At 41.9% G+C, this 18918-nt stretch overlaps 1 protein-coding gene across 1 annotated transcript; it reads left to right on the top strand.

The window, feature by feature from the left end:
* Positions 1-756: 756 nt before the first annotated feature.
* Positions 757-15176, top strand: LOC120699103 (protein NRT1/ PTR FAMILY 2.7-like). Its single transcript, XM_039982969.1, has 4 exons — positions 757-1096; positions 1232-1449; positions 13589-14127; positions 14221-15176. Exons 1-4 carry the CDS (start codon positions 985-987, stop codon positions 15041-15043), a joined length of 1692 nt encoding a protein of 563 aa, XP_039838903.1. The 5' UTR covers positions 757-984; the 3' UTR covers positions 15044-15176.
* Positions 15177-18918: the final 3742 nt, after the last annotated feature.

Below are 18918 nucleotides of genomic sequence, written 5' to 3'. Positions count from 1 at the left end.
CCAAGGGACAAGGAATTAGGAAAAGAAGGGACTGGAGACAAAGATAAGGAGAAGAATTCAGAAGAGGCAGACAAAGAATTTAATGCAAAGAATGCTGGCGATGCTCACCCAAGGGACAAGGAATTAGGAAAAGAAGGGACTGCTACTGGTAAGGGTAGTGCACCAAGTGCCTTGATGGCTGCTCAAGCTACTGCCCTTTCTAGCATTGCAGATCCCAACAATGATCGTCTTACAGTGGTTTTGAATCCTACTGGAGCTGCAGACAACACTGGAGCCTGGGTGGCCGAGTCGTTTTATGGGCAAACAGCCCATGACGGTACTTCCAAAAAAATTCCAGCAACAACTCCAACTCGAAAGAGTAAAAGAAATATGATGCTAGCAGACCAAGACTCGATTGAGAGAGCATCTCAGCTTAAAGCCCACAAGAATCTGGAGGTCTCTAATAATCAAGGTGCTTTTCAGGGGGACATATTGGCTCCGATCGTGAGCTCTGTTGCAGCACACTGATGACCAAAGGGAGCGGCTAGTCAAAGCTTGCCAGCTTCTAGAGTCCTCGGGTTTGCAGTTATTCACGTCCCATAGATGGCCCTTCATTTTACGTAGTGGTCTTTAATTTTAAACTCAGTTTGGTTTAAACTCTCAGTGTGTGACTGTAATAATTACGGACTGATGCCTCTCTCTAAAGGGGTTTGAAGCCGGAATTTTTTTCCATTATATATATATATATATATATTAACAATAGGTGGAGTTTATAAGATATTATTAGATGGACGCAATGCGAATACCAAACCATATCAAATTGCGCGCACCTACTTTGAAATCCAACACACCAAATGAATTATAATGCTCGAGCATGTTGCTGTCGGTCCACATGACTTTATTTGCACATGTCTATATATGCACGGCTGATGATGTACACAGACCAGACCCATGGTTCCTGTGAACTGAGCCCAGTTTAGCGAGAGAGCGGAGCTGGAGCTGGAGATGGAGATAGAGAGCTCGCCTGGTTCTCAGCTCAAGCCTATTGACCGGGAGGCGGCCCAGGAAAGACAAGGCAGAAAGAAGGGAGGATGGATCACCCTCCCCTTCATTGCAGGTGCATATGAGATCACCTCTCTTTCTCCTTCTGAACGATCTCTCTTTGATCTCGTCAAGAAATCGTATCTGATGATATATATGATCTCTCTGTCTTCATGACTATATGACTGCTTGCACGGATGAATGGAACAAGGGAGCATGCTGGGGTTGGGGTTGGCCATCAACGGGACGACCAGCAACCTGCTGTTGTACCTGCTCAAGGAGTACAACGTGGAGAGCATCGACGCGGCGCAGATCGCCAACATCGTCCGCGGCTCCCTCAACCTGGTGCCCGTTGCCGGAGCCGTCGTCTCTGACTCCTACTTCGGCTGCTTCCCCATCATCCTCGCCGGCACAGCTATAAACGTCCTGGTGCGTGGGTGTATACATGCTTCCTGCATCTTCATAATAAGCATCATTTACTAGTGGTAGGTACTGTATACACTTTACTCGTAAGGCCAATATCAATGGGAGTATGATAGTAGTGTTATGGGCATTGAATTTACTAATATGATAGAGTTATTATGAAGAGAGAGGAGAGGAGTTTCATGGGATGTGAGGGTAGTATAATCACCATGACACTCTTCTGATTGGTTATCTAGTTCTCAGTCTTGATAACTATGCAAAGACCCTACTAGCTAGTGACACTGGTCTAAATACGAAGCAAAGCAACTACGTAACTATCGAAATTAAATGTCCTACTTTAATTTCTTGGTTTGATGGATGACTTGCATTTAATGTGTTGTCGCTGTTTCGTGGTGATTGCAATGTCTCTTTCCTAGCTGATTGGAGATGTGTCCTCAAGTGGGACAAGGATAGTGCTGTATTGTCGATAATAAAGTACTGGAACTTCCTTGAGGATTCACGCTGGGATCCTCTGATTGGCGCTGAGCTTGTCTTCATTGTAAAAGTAAAACCAGTGACTCAGAGTAGGATGAATGACCTCCTTGTGATAACATTCTTATCGCTACATCAAGAAACATTTTGTTTCAGTTTCCTAATAGAAATTGATTTTTTGGGTATTTTAAGGTTTAACAAAATACCTAGGTCGCATAGGGTAGATATCAGTTTCACTGAATCTTTATAGATCACCAAACAACTAAATTGGCTTCATGCAGTGTCCAGTAGCATCTCAGTTACACTTGTGCTTTTTGCCTGATATTCATATGTCCTCTGGCTTGGTCCTGTTTGGATCCTCCCCAAGTAATGATTAGCTAGCTAATCTATAATAGTCTCTTTCAGCTAGCTAAAGATTAGTTAGCTATTAGCTTGGTGTGTTTAATTTGGATCCACCAACTAATTGCTAATTATTAAAATTAATAGACCATGCTACCCTTGTGTCGGGAAATTTAACATTTGGGTTGGGGGTAATATAATACCCTTTTGACGTTATTAGCTGAGAGTTGCTGGGTTCAACCAGCTAATGAAATAAAATATTTCAATTGTCTGGAATATATCATTAACTAATTCATTAGCTAGCAGACCTGTTTGGATCCATAATAGCAAAATTTGCCTAGCTAACACTTGTACTGTAGTGGTAAGATTCTTAGTCGAGCAAGACACCAACTAGGGTTCAAATCCTAGTGGCAGCAAAAGAACCCCTCAGCTCGCTGGCAACTCAAAAAAGTAGTAGGGCGCCGGCCTGTGGCACTTTTGGTTGGTTTGGCCATCCTACCAGAGTGTAGTTCTAGTGGTCCCTAACACAGCGGGTCATGGTCGGGCCAGATTCCAGTGCGCCTCTATATGGTGAAGCTGAGGTTCATCAAGGGTTTTCTTGGCCAGCTTGGCTGAGGTTTCTACTTAGTGCAATGTCGTGGGGGCGACCTTTAATTTCCTCGCAGATCAAGTTTTTTTAGCTGCTATAACCATTAGCTGGAGGATCCAAACAGGACCTTATTTTCTCCTTTTGAGGTCTTTATTGATGGTTAATAATATGACAAATCAACAAATAATTAACATGTCGGAATCTCTCCATAAATGAACTTTATATATTATGCATCCAGGATAATTGTGCATTGATGCTATGACACTGACAACTAACAACTACATTTCCACCTTTCATTTTACAAGAAAACAACAGAAAATGATAGGGTGCTATTACAAGTAGTAACAATTTTCGAAAGGAATGAATATTGACTTCTTAAGCTACTTTGTTACAAGTGAAAGTCTTAGTACCCTAGTCGCCAATCTTTCTAACTTATGTTTGAAAATGCATTACTCAACTCACCTTGGAGCTTTTTTATTTTCAGACCACAAAAGCTTTAGTTTTATGAGTTACAAAATAGGATTAAAATCGTGTGTAACACATGCCCTAAGGAAGTTCTATGTCTGATTCAAACTTCTAGGAATTTGTCACAGTAACATGGGCTTTACCTTCTCATGAAATAAAATAAACATCAAAACTAAATAAGCCTTGCTCAACTCTTGGATATATGACCCAAGATTTGGTGGTATGGTAGGTTAATTATTTATTATCGCCATGAGTCCTCCACGTAGATTATAGATCAGACTTTTTCCATATGTGTGCTCTAACGATGACACGAGGCAACCTCAAATCTTGGACCAATTTGTCCACAACTAGAAATGGTGTTCGTTTAATGCCAAGCTACTCCATAGCTTAATGTTTTCTAGTATTTTTTCTGGTGCAATATATAGGAGGTATTACATTCCTTGTAAAGCAATAAAAGGGAATCAAAAATATAAATTGAGTTGGAGGGAGTTGGTGCAAAATTAGTGCTCCAGTAGATTCCTTTTTCTTTCTATTTTTAAAAAATTACTTTGTGTTTATAAATGTTGTGAAGTTGTGAAAAAATTAAGGGCATGTGGATCATTTAGTATAATTTTGAATTTGATATACACTATAAATGTTCCAAGTTTTTAGTAGTTTTCCTGACATGTTCGACTAAATTAAAAAACAGAGTGTTTTGTGATGAGGTGGAGAGGCGGTCGCTGCTAAGGTTTATGTTGCGAGATCATCATCCGCCCCTGGCCCTGCCTCTCGTTATGTAGACCCCACTAACCAGAAGCCTTTTAGGGTTCTAATCTCTAGGATCAATATCCAGCCCACGCATGATTGCATCTACGGCATATCACCAAAAATCTCGCACCTGCACTAGAGACAATTATATAGACAAGTTTTTGTTCCAACCCGTTGTGTTACCCAAAGTTGTGCTACAAGAACCATTCTTGCACTACTAATCAGCAGAGGCACCTAGCATGGCGTACTGACTCGCACACATAAAGACCATATCGCCAAAACCTTTGCCTCGGGATACCAGCCAAGCTCAAGGCGAGTGTCGTGCCACCCTTGTAATAGCTGGACCGCTTAACTCGATCTTGCAGCAGATTACAATTTATGAGTAATTTAGTCACTTTATGATTAACTCTTTAATCACTTAGGAAGGACCATGCACTTTCTTAATCCAACTGCATCGAGGAACCTAGAGATATCTCTCTCGTTGTCAAGGAGGGGCAAATTCCATCTTGATCCACTCGTACCACATTCCATGTTTCATGATACACTGAAAAACTACTTCTATAGGCACCTAGTTACAGAGTGGTGTTTGGTAGCCCCAAAATGCATCATTGTGCATAGTGAGAAACAATGGTGATCTCAAGTCTAAGGATTCAGCGGGTATACCACTCAAGATCAACTGATAGCAAATTTAAGACAACTAACTCCACAGTGTTTCGTGGTGGGTCCATCCAACACCATGTTCCCTAACATGTGTCCATTTTATTGGTTTGATATCTCCATATCTATGGTATATGAAACATGATCATCAATCAATACATGTGCTAGTTTATAAAACATTATTGTTCCTCATAATAGTGAAAACTAGGGATTATTTAGAACAATAATATAATAAAAGAAGAGATTTTCGCAAACAAGTCATGTAATAATTAATCAATGTAAATAATTATCAGGGAACAAATAACACTTTATTAAAAAAAATACAAACTTAGACATGATCACAATAATCTCCCAATCACTCTAGAGTCAACCAATCAAGTATCTGATACCCATGGAACTCATATGTGCCACATCCTTCAGATATGAGAGGGCCATCCTCAACAGATCAGCAATATGTTTAGATCCGTGTGTACCTTGCATATCATCGCATCACCTCTATCTATTATCTCTCGAATCAGGTGGTAACACCACAGTTTGTGCTAGGACTTTTAGTTTGATCTTGGCTCCTTACATTGTGCAATGGAACCACTATTATCACAATAGAGGTCCATTCGACTAGATGCACTAGTGAAAGGATCTTGATGTCGCCTAGAGGGGGGGGGTGAAAAAGCGCTTTTGCAAATTCAAAACTTAATGCAGGTGTTAGTACACCGACTGGTCAGGCTGACCAATTAGAATGGTCTAACACTTAGAACAGCTGACAAAAATACCAACCGGTCAGACCGGTTGGCTTGACCGATCAAACCGGTCAGGAGCAGAAAACATACAAACTTTGTGGTAAGTTTCCTTCTCAAGCTCTAGCACAAACCATAATTGGTGAAGTGTCTTTGTGGGTGATATCAAGTATTTCAAGCAAGTCCCTGCACACAGAGAAGGGACACCCAACTAGATCGAAGCGGAAGCACAAATTAAAGCTAGAGGACAACAAGATAGGCAACCGAAGAGTTGAAACGAGGATTTGTTTTACCGAAGTTCAGATTCATCACAAGTGAATCCTAATCTCCATTGAGGAACTCTTTAGGATGCGAGTCTATTCCACCTTACTTCCACCGAGTCGGGTCTTCTTCCAGCCACTTTCCCACCTCACTAAGATGATCCTTTCCAGCAAGGAGGCTAGATCACAGCCCTCACAAACATGTCACTGCTCACCACAGCCGCTGATCACCACACGTTGGTGGCTAGATAGAAACTCCTAGCCGTCTAGGAGGCAAACCTCCAAGAGTAACAAATGCTTCACGAGTTGCTTTGACTTCAAACACTGGTGCTCAAGCTATGGAATGCTCATAGGAGCTCTTTTGTTGCTCACACACACACTTGATCTGTCGGCCCAACTAAAGGATATGCCATCTAGTTAGCACAACTTACGAAGAGTGTTGGGGTGAGCCTGCTAGTCAAGAGAATGGCTTTAGAAAGCTTAGAGATGCAGAAGAACCAGCAACTCTCAAAAGAGAGGGCAAAGGGGTATAAATACCTAGCCTTCTAAAACTAGCCATTGCTTTGTCAGTATAGATCGGTTAGACCAGTCTATTCGAATAAACTAGCCATTAGTGGTCAAACCGGTCCTTCAGACTGGTCTGAGCCAGAGAAGACTCAAACCGAGACAGATAGCTTCACTTGGTCCTCCAAGCCAACACATGGTTCTCACATGGGTAACTATGAGCACTTTGAGTGTTGTTAATCAACAAATGTTGCATCCCTATTGATAGTACGGTGCACCTCTACTCGAGATTAAAAGAAAATCTTAATTCTATCACTTGAGTTTTGACTTGCTTCAATCGTGCCATACTTTGTCTTTCTCGAACTTGGGATTCCAGCATTGCATATCTTTCTTCAGCATTTCATACTTGAGCTAGTGACTTAGGATGTTCCATTCCTTCATGGTAAAGTGTACTTGAATCCATAAGTCACTCCAAAATTAATCAAAATATGTTTGATGCATTGCAATGCTTCTCTCGGTAAGGCGTATGATACTTTGAAAACCCCACGGATACTTGCCACTTCACCTTAGCAATTCGCACATGGTAAGCCGTTGCTTCACCAATGCTTGCTTAGTCCCTCGCTCTACTCATCTCGATTGGTTTCTTCCCAACTTACCTTCACCACATTGAGGTAAGCTTTGTGCATCATCAATGAATTTCATTTGAAACTTCCCTTTGATTGCTTGGTCTTGATTTGTAAGTAATATCCCATATCTGAAACTTCCGATAAGACCAATCATATAATTCATATGCTAATCTCGATTTGCAATAATACTTTTGGCAGATTACTTCTCATATGTGTCAAGCCACAGATAGAAATCATTTGTTGTCACTGCATGATCATTTGCTTCTATATTTTTCACACTTTGCTTGACATCCATTAATAATATAACCTCTATATTTGATTTCATGTACCATGAGGCAATTTACAAATTGATTTTCAAATAAACTCCTTCTCATAATTTCTATAGCAAAGATAATAGTTCTTTAATCATGTTGTCATTCAACTCACTGTTGGTATTTTGTAACGTCACGAATAAAATCCGCAAGCGCAAGCATACCATTGTAGCTTTCACATAGGAGTATTCTAGGGTACCGTATCCATTGAGGAACATGAGTACACTATTTACGGATTCAGGCTCATCCAAGGACACACACACTCCTGTGGGAAAAACAAGATAGAGAGGATTTCCTAGAATCTATGCTTAAGGAAGGAATAACTTCGCTTTAAACTTCGGGCTACTAGTTTCTCCTTACTTAATTAAGCCAGTTGCTTCAGCATCTGTGCACTGTTTCTTAACTAAATGTGGAGGATTACTGGACAACGGATAGGGCTATCACCACCTGCTGGCTACCTCTACAAACCATAGGCATACAAAACAACCAAGTGAGGTAAGGTCTAGCCTAGACACCACGTCTACACTATTTCGCACTGATCCTAACCTTGGCCAAGATTATTCGTCTCTACTAGTTATCTTAAGCTAGGATCATTCACTACTCTAAGTAAACACTCAATCCAGTAAAAGGCAGAAGAAATAACTTGCAATTCGACTCTAATTCTAGATAAGGAAGAAACGAACACTTAAAATGACCGAATAAGCATCCGTCGAGGTACAAGCAGAGAAGACTGCCGACAACCCGGCACTTCCCCGACTCCTCCTTACTCTCTTGTGGAGGTATAAATTGGAGAAGAGCGCCGACAACCCGGTGCCCCTCCTTAGTACCTCTACCCTCTCCTCTACTCTAAACACAAGCTAGAGAAGCTCTTCACTTGGTGGTGTGTCATGGTATTCTCTCCCCCCTCTCTCATATTTATAGCAGGAAGCCATGGGGTGAGCTGCAGGTGATCCTCCAAGAACCGACGTCTAGGACCAATGGGAGGCTGCCACATCGAAGGATTAAGGCAGTGGGGCCCGTGGGCTGGTCGGCAGGCCTGCCAACGGCTCCAACCACCCCAACTTGTGGGGTTGGGCTGTCCTGGGCCTCCTCTTGTCCAAAGCATGTGTAATGCCTTGTCCTAAGCTGGTTTACTTGAGTACTTGGGCTCCTTTTGGTACAATTGAGCCTAAATTTGCGCTCTAATTTCATCTGTGATCTTATCTCAGACCAAAGTACACTTGCAACATGTATTTTAGCTTAAAACACATCTTGTATTTCTCTAGGGGTAAAGTGTGTTTTGGGATTTATTTGATAGATGATGCATGTAAGAAATACAAATTCTCATGATTTTTTGATCAAATTGACGCCTAGAATTGGTTGTTACTGAGCGTCAACACTCTCCAAAACTCATTCGGGGCCTAGATGCACTATCAACTAGGAACAACCCCCCATCTCAGAAACAAACTTTCTAATCCAAATAGCCTTCGCAGCTTCCGAAGCTGCTATGTACTTGGCCTCCATAGAATCGGTCACCATCTCTTGCTTGGAACTTTTCTAGCTCACTACTACACCATTAAGGCAAAACACAAATCCATATTGTGATCTGAAGTCATCCTTCTCATTTTGGAAGCTAGCATCAGTGTAACCATTTACAACGAGCTCCTCCTCACCTCCAGAGACAAGGAGCTTATCCTTAGTTCTTCTAAAGTACTTCAGGATATTTTTAGCTGCAACCTAGTGTGCCACTCCTAGGTTTGACTTATATGTACTTGCAACACTTAGAGCGCAGGATACATCAAGGCGTGTACAAAGCATGGCATACATTATGGATCCAGTAGCCGATGCATATGGAATCACACTCATCTTTTCTTGTTCATCAGGTGTCGAGGGACACACTGACTTTTGCAGAGACTAACACCATGTGGTATTGCAGAAAACCCTTCATTGAATCCTACATATTGAACCTTTTCAATACCATGTCAATATATGTAACTTGGCTTTATACAATTAGCCTTTTCAATCTATCCCTATAGATCTTTATGCTGAAAATATATGCTGCCTCTCCTTATTTTTTTCATTGAGAAACTATTTCTTAATGCATATTAAACAACCTCAAGCATTTGAATATCATTTTCGATGAGCAATATGTCATCAACATATAGCACCAGAAACACAAGTGCGCTCCCACTAGCCTTCTTGTAAACACAAGGCTCTTCTTTGTTTTAGATGAAACCAAACCCTTTGACTACTTCATTAAAATGAAGATTCCAATTCCAAGATACTTGCTTTAGTCAATAAATGGACTTCCAAAGTTTGCATATCTCCAGGATCAACAAAATCTTCAGGTTGTATCATATACACATCCTCACTAAGGTTTCTATTTAGGAATGTTATTTTGATATCCATTTGTCATATCTCATAGTCACAAAATGCAGCAGTAGCTAGAACAATTCAAATAGACTTTAGCATTGCGACGGGAGAAAATATTTCATCATAATCAACACCTAGAATTTGTTTAAACACTTTTGCCACCAATCACACCTTATGGATATGAAACTTCCATCCATGTCTATTTTTTTTCTAAAAAATCCACTTTTGCCACCAATCATACCATATGGATATGAACATTTCCATCCATGTCTATTTTTTTCTTAAAAATCCACTTGTACTCCAAATGTCTAACACTATCAATGGGATCAACCAAAGTTCCAAACTTGATTGTCATGCATGGATTCTATTTCTAATTTTATGGCTCCTAGCCATTTATTAGAGTCTAGTCCCATTATCTCTTCTGCATAGGTTTTAGGATCATCATTATTCAATAATAATATGTAACGCTGCCCTATAGTTAGAAGCGTGAACTTTTGAGGTGCACGACGTTCATAGACCTTCATGGGCCTAGTTCTTTAGCTGGAGTTCTACAACACTTTGTTCATCCCGTGAAGGTTCAATGGGGGCTAAAACTGTTTTAGGTACATCCCAATTTTTTTCAAGTTGCACCTTGCTCCCACTAACAGCTTTTGAGAGAAAATCTCTCTAAGAAGACACTATTGCGGGCAATAGAACAGTTTGCTTTCTGCTTGATTATAAAAATAATAACCTTTGGTTTTCCTCGGATACCCCACAAACAAACACTTGTTTGATTTGGAGTGAGTTTATCTAACATCAAACTTTGAGGAAAGACAGTCCAGGACGTTTCTTAGTCTACATCTCATGTGGTATCTTTTCCATTGTTTGAATAGGGAGAAAGAAGAAAAAAATGCGGGCCGGCGGGGGGAAATGGAAAGGAAAACGGGCCGGCGGCCCAGTTAGCAAGGAAAATGAAGAAAAAGGAAAAGTAAAAGAAAAAGAGTATTTCCATCGCCCAGAAATTGAAATAAATGCATAGAAAATAGAAGGAAGGCTCAGAAAATTCCAGGAAAATTCTGGGAACTCTAGGGACTTGAGCACAATCATACAAAAATAAAATATGCACCAGCATGTATGCAACAAAACAATTTAAAGCCTAAGGTGAGTTTTTCAAAGTGCTAAACTAATTCCTTTTAAGCTAGCAAAAAAAATTGTGAAACTATGCTAGACTCTTCTAAAGCAAAAACTACGGTGTTATAAACCGGAACTAAATGGTGATTTTTAGTCCTCGTTGGTGATTCCAACCGGGAGTAAAGGACCCCGTGCCCCCTAGGCATTGCCTAGATTAGTCCCGGATCCAAATATGGCCGAGACAAATGTCAAAGTTTAAAAACCATTTCTGTACTAGTGTTCATGTCCTCAAATCCACTGTTTTTTGGTATTGTAGAAGTTAATACATTTTTTTTGTTAGACTTGATAAACTTAGATAAATTTAATTTAGGATAAAACTTTGAATCTTAAACTTAGATAAATTAAATATTAGATAAAAATATGCATCCTAAATTTATAAGAAATGGAATATAATATTTACTTTGTATCTAGTAGCATAACAGCCGAACTTGCTTAGTTTCTAAGGAAGCACACTAATGTGTATGCATGTCCCGTCTCATCCTAGGCCTAAGTTGTTGTCATGTGCTGAACACTCCCGCCACCAAGTCATCTCGTGACATGAACCCGGTGCCAACCTTAACTTAGTTTATACAAGCTGATGATCGTCTTCTTCGTCATCTTTTTTAGAAAATACAGAAAGTTTCTGCTTTTTGCATTATGCAATGCATATGTCCATTGTCAATTATTACATCATCATGTCAATTATATATAGATGTAAAAGGCTCCATAACTCATACCATTCACATAAATGTAAACAGAAATTTGCTAGCCATTCTTTGCATAGACCTCCATGCCATCGCTTCCACACCATGGCAAGCAATCTGGATTTTTGACATTATGGAAAAGTTCACGAAATATTACATGCATAAAAGATGTAATAGGTTTATTGTTAAAAGTAATATCACCACAAAATAGCCAGATAGATCAAAACACATGGCTGCTACTCCCATTAAAATTTGCGCTTAGTGTTAGCATCATGTTCTTCTACATGTCATGCCCATTGTGCATGCCCTCCGTGCATTCATACCTCTTGTGCCCTGCAAGTGAGCCTGATATGGATTGCCTCATCTGGCCGCTTGTGGTCCATCGGCTCCAATCCTCCCGTCTACGTGCCTATCAGCACTTCATCACATAATTTGAACTCCAATTGACTTGATTTATGTTCATTTGCTTCAACTACAAATAATCATAGGTAAAAAGACATCTCTCAACCATAATCAACCAAACTCCTTCATTAACTCCTGTTTGGCCTTCAGCATAATCATGCATTGCCCAAACGAACTGTCTTTTGCAACCCCAAGTATCATTTGTATGCTTGCCAATCACCCATTTCTATGAACTATGCACAATTCAATTTTGTTTATCATGCTCAAAATGAGATACATACCCGAAATATTACCTCAAAAAAATGTTTATACGATACAAGTAGTTGGTGCAACCTACTTTGTCTAGGAAGATCTTAGCACAATATTGTCCAACAGAATGCTTATTACCCAAAGATTTTGTCCTTCACAAGAGTTCAGAACATTTTGATCAAGAACGTCAAAGAAGTAGCTGGGCCTTGGTCCTTTTTTCAATTTGTCAATCTCCTCCGTTGCCAGTGAGCAACTGTTAAGTTAACACAGTCCCTGAAGTCCGTACCTGAGATAGCAGAAACAGACAGTCGGTATTACGTGCATTAGGGGGTCTCCTCTTTTCTCATATGCCAAAGCATATGAACAACTGACTTGTCACAAAGCAGTGTGGCTCTAGAAATCAGCATGTCAAAAAACCATGTTTTCTTCTAGCTACTCTTGTTGACAGACTAGGCACTAGATACATTCTTCAGAGATGCAGCATGAATCTGCCTTCGGTTGACGATCCCCTTCTAGTCCTGGGGGATTTAAAAATGCAGTTACCACTTGTAGGGAAACAATCTTCGGCCACCAAAAATATTACAACAACATATAAATTGTTGCAATAAGTACATGATATTGCCACAATTGAATTTTTGTTGCAATATATCTGTCGTATTGCCACAAACTTAAGACGTTGCATTAAGGTGATTATTTTGCCACGCTAAACTAGTGTGGTAATAACTAAAAAACTAGTTGCAACAAAAAGGTTTTTATTGCAACAAGTTAAGTAATGTTGCACTATATAAATACTATTGGCATGTTTACTAACTATATGCCACGTTTTTGTGCCTTCTTATTGTAGTGGTATAGTATCGTATTCCTTTAGATCTTAAGTTCAAAGCCAGATAGTAGTAATGTTTATAATTTTTATTATTACTTATTATTATTTTTTGCCACAAAAATATATAATTACAAGAATAGTTTATTACCACCATTTACTAAAAATTGTGGTTACAATGCTTTTATTGCCATGACCACGTTTTTGTTGTAATTGTTACATGTTGTTGCACTATCAACATATTGTTGCAACAACATCAGTTATTGCAACTACTATCTAATGGATGCTTCATTGCGTGGCAATTAGCTAGCTATTGCAATGAAATAGAAAACTATATGGTCCAATCTTTTAACCATGCAAGTATTTGCCACGTCTGCGAGCGAATATGATATTATGGCCCTATAGCAACCATTTTTGACAGTTGCAAAAAGCCTATGTATGTCCCTCTCTTCGTGGATGTTACCAATCACATTTAGATGCAATGAAATGACTTCATCTCCAAAGCAATTGCGCCTTGTGTGCAACAATGAGCTAAGTATTTCAAGAGGAGAGAACTTGTGCTCTAGTTATCCTACGAGCAAAATTAAGCCGCAAAGCTATTTCATCTTGTTTAATTTTTTCAACTTTTTGTTTCCTTTTTCATATCTTGAGGATTTTTCTTCTGTATTGTGCCACTTTTTTATTTCGTTTTAATATATACACAGTAAGGGAATAACCATTCTGTCTCCTCGAAAAAAACTGATGAGACTTCGCTATTATTGCCCAGGCATTCGTTCTGTTCACGCTCACCGCGGCACTGCCATCCCTGCGGCCGCCGCATTGCGCCTCGCCGTCCGCCACGTGCCAGCATGGGACTCCTGGGCAGCTCACCGTGCTCTACGCCGCGGTGTGTCTGCTGGCTATTGGCACTGGTGGGACGCGGTTCAACGTGGCGACATTGGGCGCGGACCAGTTCGGCAGCGCGCGCGACCAGGACACCTTCTTCAACTGGTACTTCGTCTTCCTCTACGCCTCGTTCATCGTCGGCGACACGGCCATCGTCTACCTCCAGGACGGAGTCTCCTGGGTCCTTGGCTTCAGCATCTGCCTCGGCACTGCGGTGGCAAGCCTGGTCATGCTGGTACTTGGTGCGCGCTACTTCAGGATGCCCGCGCCCAACGGAAGCCCGTACACCGAGCTCGCGCGCGTCGTGGTGACCGCCGTGCGCAAGGCCCGCGTCGATGTTACGGGACGAGCACATTATTACCTTGGCGATGGAACCGTCGTGGACTCTGGCAGTGACGGTGCCCCGACTAAGAGGCTCGGGTGCGTTGCGTGTTCTTGCATTCAAGTGATTGATGAAACATTTGATTTACTTGGGTCGTGGTGCATATTCGTGAGTCTTCTCCGACCTTGCAGATTTCTAAACCGTGCTGCATTGATCACGGCCAGCCAAGGTACGCCAGATTCACCAGGTGGCGGCCATCGTCCCAGCGGCTGGCGACTGTGCACGGTGCAGCAAGTCGAGGACCTCAAGTCCCTCCTCGCCGTGCTGCCGCTATGGTCGTCGGGCATCCTCATCAGCGTGTCAATCGGCGTGATGGTGGGGCTGGCCATCCTGCAGGCCCTTGCCATGGACCGGTCCCTCGGCCCGAGGTTCAAGATCCCAGCAGCGTCAATCACCGTCAGCTCGCTCGCCGCCTTCATCGCCGCCACGCCGGTCCTCGAGCGCGCCGTGTTCCCGCTCTGGCGCAGAGCCACGGGCGCGCTCCCGACGCCGCTTCAGCGTGTCGGGCTGGGGCACGTCGTGAACCTCGCGGGCATGGTGGCCGCGGCGCTGGTGGAGCGCCGGCGGCTGCACGTCGTGCGCGCACACCACGGCGCCAACGTGGATGCGCCAGGGTTGGTGACGCCCATGTCCGTTCTGTGGCTGATCATCCCGTTAGGCGTCGTGGGCATCGGGGAGGCCCTGCATTTCCCCGGGAACATGGCGTTCTACTACCAGGAGTTCCCCAAGACACTGAGGAGCACCGCGACGGCCATGGCGCCGCTTCTTATTGCGCTGGGATTCTACCTCAGCGCGGTGTTCGTGGACGTGGCGAGGCGGGTCACCGCGTGGCTGCCCGGGAACATAAACAAGGGGAGGCTAGACAACGTGTACTGGGCCGTGGCAGTTATGGCGGCGGTCAACTTTGGGTATTTCCTGGTCTGTGCTAGCTTGTACAAGAGTCGTAATTCGTAAGTGATCGACGAGGGCGATCAAGGAAAATGAAGGCTTGGTGCCAGCTTCATTTGCTTGGAGAATTGTATTGCTTAGTTAGACACTCTTTCGGACAACAGGCAGTATGATGAATAAAATCTACTAGTTCATTTTATTTGCTCCTTGTAGCCATCTAGACCGGAATCCGATGCATGCATGCAATTTTGAGCGTTTAATTAATAGTACTGATTGTTCGGTTCGGTTTGCTTTTTTCAACGCGAAGGGTAACCCCAATTTCATTAAGAGCCAATGGAAATACATGAAGCTCACAAGTTCAGGGTGTGGATAGACCGACAAACGGTCCAAGAAAGAACCGAAGAAGTGCTCCATACACGCGCAGCCTCACCTGAAAGGTACTTGATTTTTTCAACAAAATCTGGTGATCCTGTGCTTAGAACAACTGCCCGAGCCTGATCCTCCAAGAAAGAACTGAAGATGTGCATGACGCACGTACAAGGTGGTAACTGACCATGACCCTAGTGATGTTTTGATGATCCAACTTGATCCTTATATAATTTTAGTTACAAAATTGAATTAAGAACAGAGCCCGATCCGGCCCTTTGATTATCGAAGTCAAATTTGAAGGCCCTTTACCACCCTCCACCTGAATGTTACTTGGTGTTTTCAAGAAAATTAAATCAGGGGATCACCATTACGGGAATAATTGAGCGCGGCTTAAGAACCATTACGGGATCACCTGAGCAACTTTAGATGCGAGAACAAGAATGCTGGAGCAACCGCCTACAAGAATTGATCCTTCTATGACAGCAGCAGGACATGCAGACGAGGGCGAGAATGCCTGAGTAACTTGCAGCATCAGACCGACCCCTTCACGTATAGCGTGTCCCCTGGATAAAGCCCTGCCCAGTAATTTATTGAAGTGCAAGCACGACAAATGATCTCTGTAGTTCAGATGACCCACTAAATTATTGTTGCGCCTCCAAAGACATACGTTCTGTCTCCTTTTCGGCAAATAATTTTGACCCAGATCGATCCAGACATGTGGGGATATTTTCTCATTTTGATCACAAAATAATAGCATTTAGAGTCTCCTTGCCAGTTTATCTGAAGCATGCTATCCTTAGTGACAGCATTATTCTACAAAAACCACATTAAAATTTTGACTTTTTTTAGAGACTCCCCCGTTCCCATTGTGCTTGAAAGGAATCGGGATCATAGTCTAAGATGGATAGAGATGAGTTAGAAAAATTTAAAACTCTAGCCTATTGCTCCAACTAAATTTCACAAAATATAAACTAGAACATGCTATCTAAATATGTAACTACAGTCCATCTAGTATAAACCCTCACCCAAAATATTTTTTGCAATCTATATCAAATCATAGCTTGATGCTACACTAAATGAGTACAAGTTGCAAGTATGAAATGTGGAAATGTAAATAAGAAATGAGGGGAAGCAAACTCTCGACAAGAAGATTTATCCTGTAGTATCGGTAGGCACTAAGCCACCCCTAGTACACGTTGTTGAAGCACTCAATCAATAGTATTGCTTACCGGCAAGCAAGTCTCTTCCGAGAACCCTTGTCTTGCCACAAAGGCTAGGCCACCAAAAGTCTCACGCCAAGTTCATCGGTCACATTAATCTTGTTTTCCATTGAGGAGCTTCTCCACAAAGGAACGGGCTCTTCACGTCATCGCACAATATCGTCGATGCCGCTCCACGCCAATCCGAAGGGTTGAAGACGTGGCAGCGTGTCTCCAAGGCTCCAAGGGGTCGGCAACTAAAATACAAGCTTTCTTCACTCAAGCACAGCACACAAGGCACAACACCTTGCTTTCTCTCACTCTCTCAAGAGCTAACCTAGCACTCACACTCTCAAAACTATGTTAAGACCTAAGGATGTGCTCAAATGGCACTCATGTGGCTTGGTGATGTTCTTCAGGGTGTGTGTGACTTTTCTCAATTCCAGTAGACTTAAATAACCTAGGGTGATCCATATATATAGCCCAATAACTCCGTCGACCCGTTGCTCCAACGGCTAGTAAAAATGCAGTAGTGTCGGTTGAACCGACACTCTGCCTGAGGGGTGTCGAATCAACCGGTCACCCTGCTCAGCTGCATATAGTCATTAGCTTTCCTTTTGACATGCCAGCTTCTGCTTACGTCATTACACCGATGTATTGCACCGACACTTCATCCAACCACCATCGGTTCAACCCATGCTGAAGACCTTGTCTCTCACTGCTTAACATGCTCTGTAGGCAATGGTAAGATAATTGCACCGTCACCTTCTTTATTTGTACCATCGGTTTAACTGGTGTTGTTGGACTTTCTTCACTTGCTATCCAATTGCACTGTCCAATTTACTGACGCTCTCATTTTTCATCGTCGGTTTAACTGACACCCTACTTTATGCTGAACTCATCCAATTTGACATTTCTTTGAGTTATTTCTTCATTTCTTGCTTTGCTAGGGCTTTGTGCTTCATCCATGGGACCTAAGATCAATCACTTGACACACTTGTTAGTCCCATGATCATGTTCTCACACAATCACCAAAATAACGAACTATGGCCTAATGGGGCCTTCCTTACAATCTCCCTCTTTTTGGTGATTGATAACAACACAATCAAAGCAAGCATAAATTTGCAAGAATTTACAAATTGAACCACTTACACATTCTTGGATCCTTACCAGCATCCAATTTTTTACATGGTCTCCCCTTAAGTCCATGATTTCTTAGGTGTTTTGTATTAGATTTTTTGTACCCCAAGGCTTGTTTTGCCATCAACTTCTCTCCCATATTTGCAAATTCTCTCACACATTTCTTTGATTTCATACTTCACCATGTCTTTGTGCTTATCTCGAGAAGGTTGGATAATGTTCTTGCCCTTCAATCTTGTCAAGTCCTTGATGAGGCTTTCTACTTCTTGCTTGAGCTCACCATTTTCTTTGGTGATGAGATCATCACATGATTCTACAACCACATTCTCGAAGCACTTCTTATTGCAAGGGTTAGAGCAGGATTTATCAATTGATTCAATGCAAAAAGTTAAAGCATCTACCTTAGAGATAGGGATTGCACATGGGATAGATTATTCCATTTCCAAACAGTCGATGGTTAAATTGAGCTCTCATGCTCTTGGCTAAGCAATTTGAAAATGCACAACAAGTCATCATAATTTGTAGCAAGAGTACAAATAATATTATCAAGAGCATTAAGTTGTTTAATTTCTTTAGATTGTCTTTTCATGACTATTTCTTGCTCTTGGATCAAGTCAAGAAGATCTTCAAATGAAGGAGAGTCGAAGTCATCATCACCTACATTGCTATTCATACCTTTGGTCATGTGGCACATGTTCGATGATGATGAAGCTTCCTAGTTGGTGTGGCACTTGATTGACTCATCAAGTGAGCTTGTTCACCACCACCCACCCATTCTCCAAGAAAAATAGAAGCTTCATGCATGGCCTTTTCTCCTTCTTTTCCTTATTCTTCTTCTTATTGTGCTTGATTCTCTCAACCCGTTGGGGAAATTTGCATGGTAAAATATTCAACCCTTCCCCGTTGAACCGTGAAGCCATTTCGAAGGGATTCAATCCATCCTCAATGAGCTAACTCACGAGGAGGTGAAGCGTCATAGTTCCTATAAGCCGATTTTAACATTTTGCCAATGGAATTGGCGATTCTTTATCAAAGAAGTGAGTCTCGGCTCTAATATAAATTGAAAGGAATTGGTGCTCGTTGCCTAAGAAGGGGAGAAGGTGAATTAGGCAAACTTAAAACCTTAATCTATTGCTCCAACTAAATTGCACAAAATATAAACTAGAAGACGCTATCTAGATATGCAACTATAGTTCATATAGTGTGAAACCCTCACCCAAAACAAGTTTTGCA

This window comes from Panicum virgatum, chromosome 3K (genome assembly GCF_016808335.1).
Source record: "Panicum virgatum strain AP13 chromosome 3K, P.virgatum_v5, whole genome shotgun sequence".
NCBI classification, from domain to species: domain Eukaryota; kingdom Viridiplantae; phylum Streptophyta; class Magnoliopsida; order Poales; family Poaceae; genus Panicum; species Panicum virgatum.
This window is presented reverse-complemented; position numbering and strand designations above follow the sequence as displayed.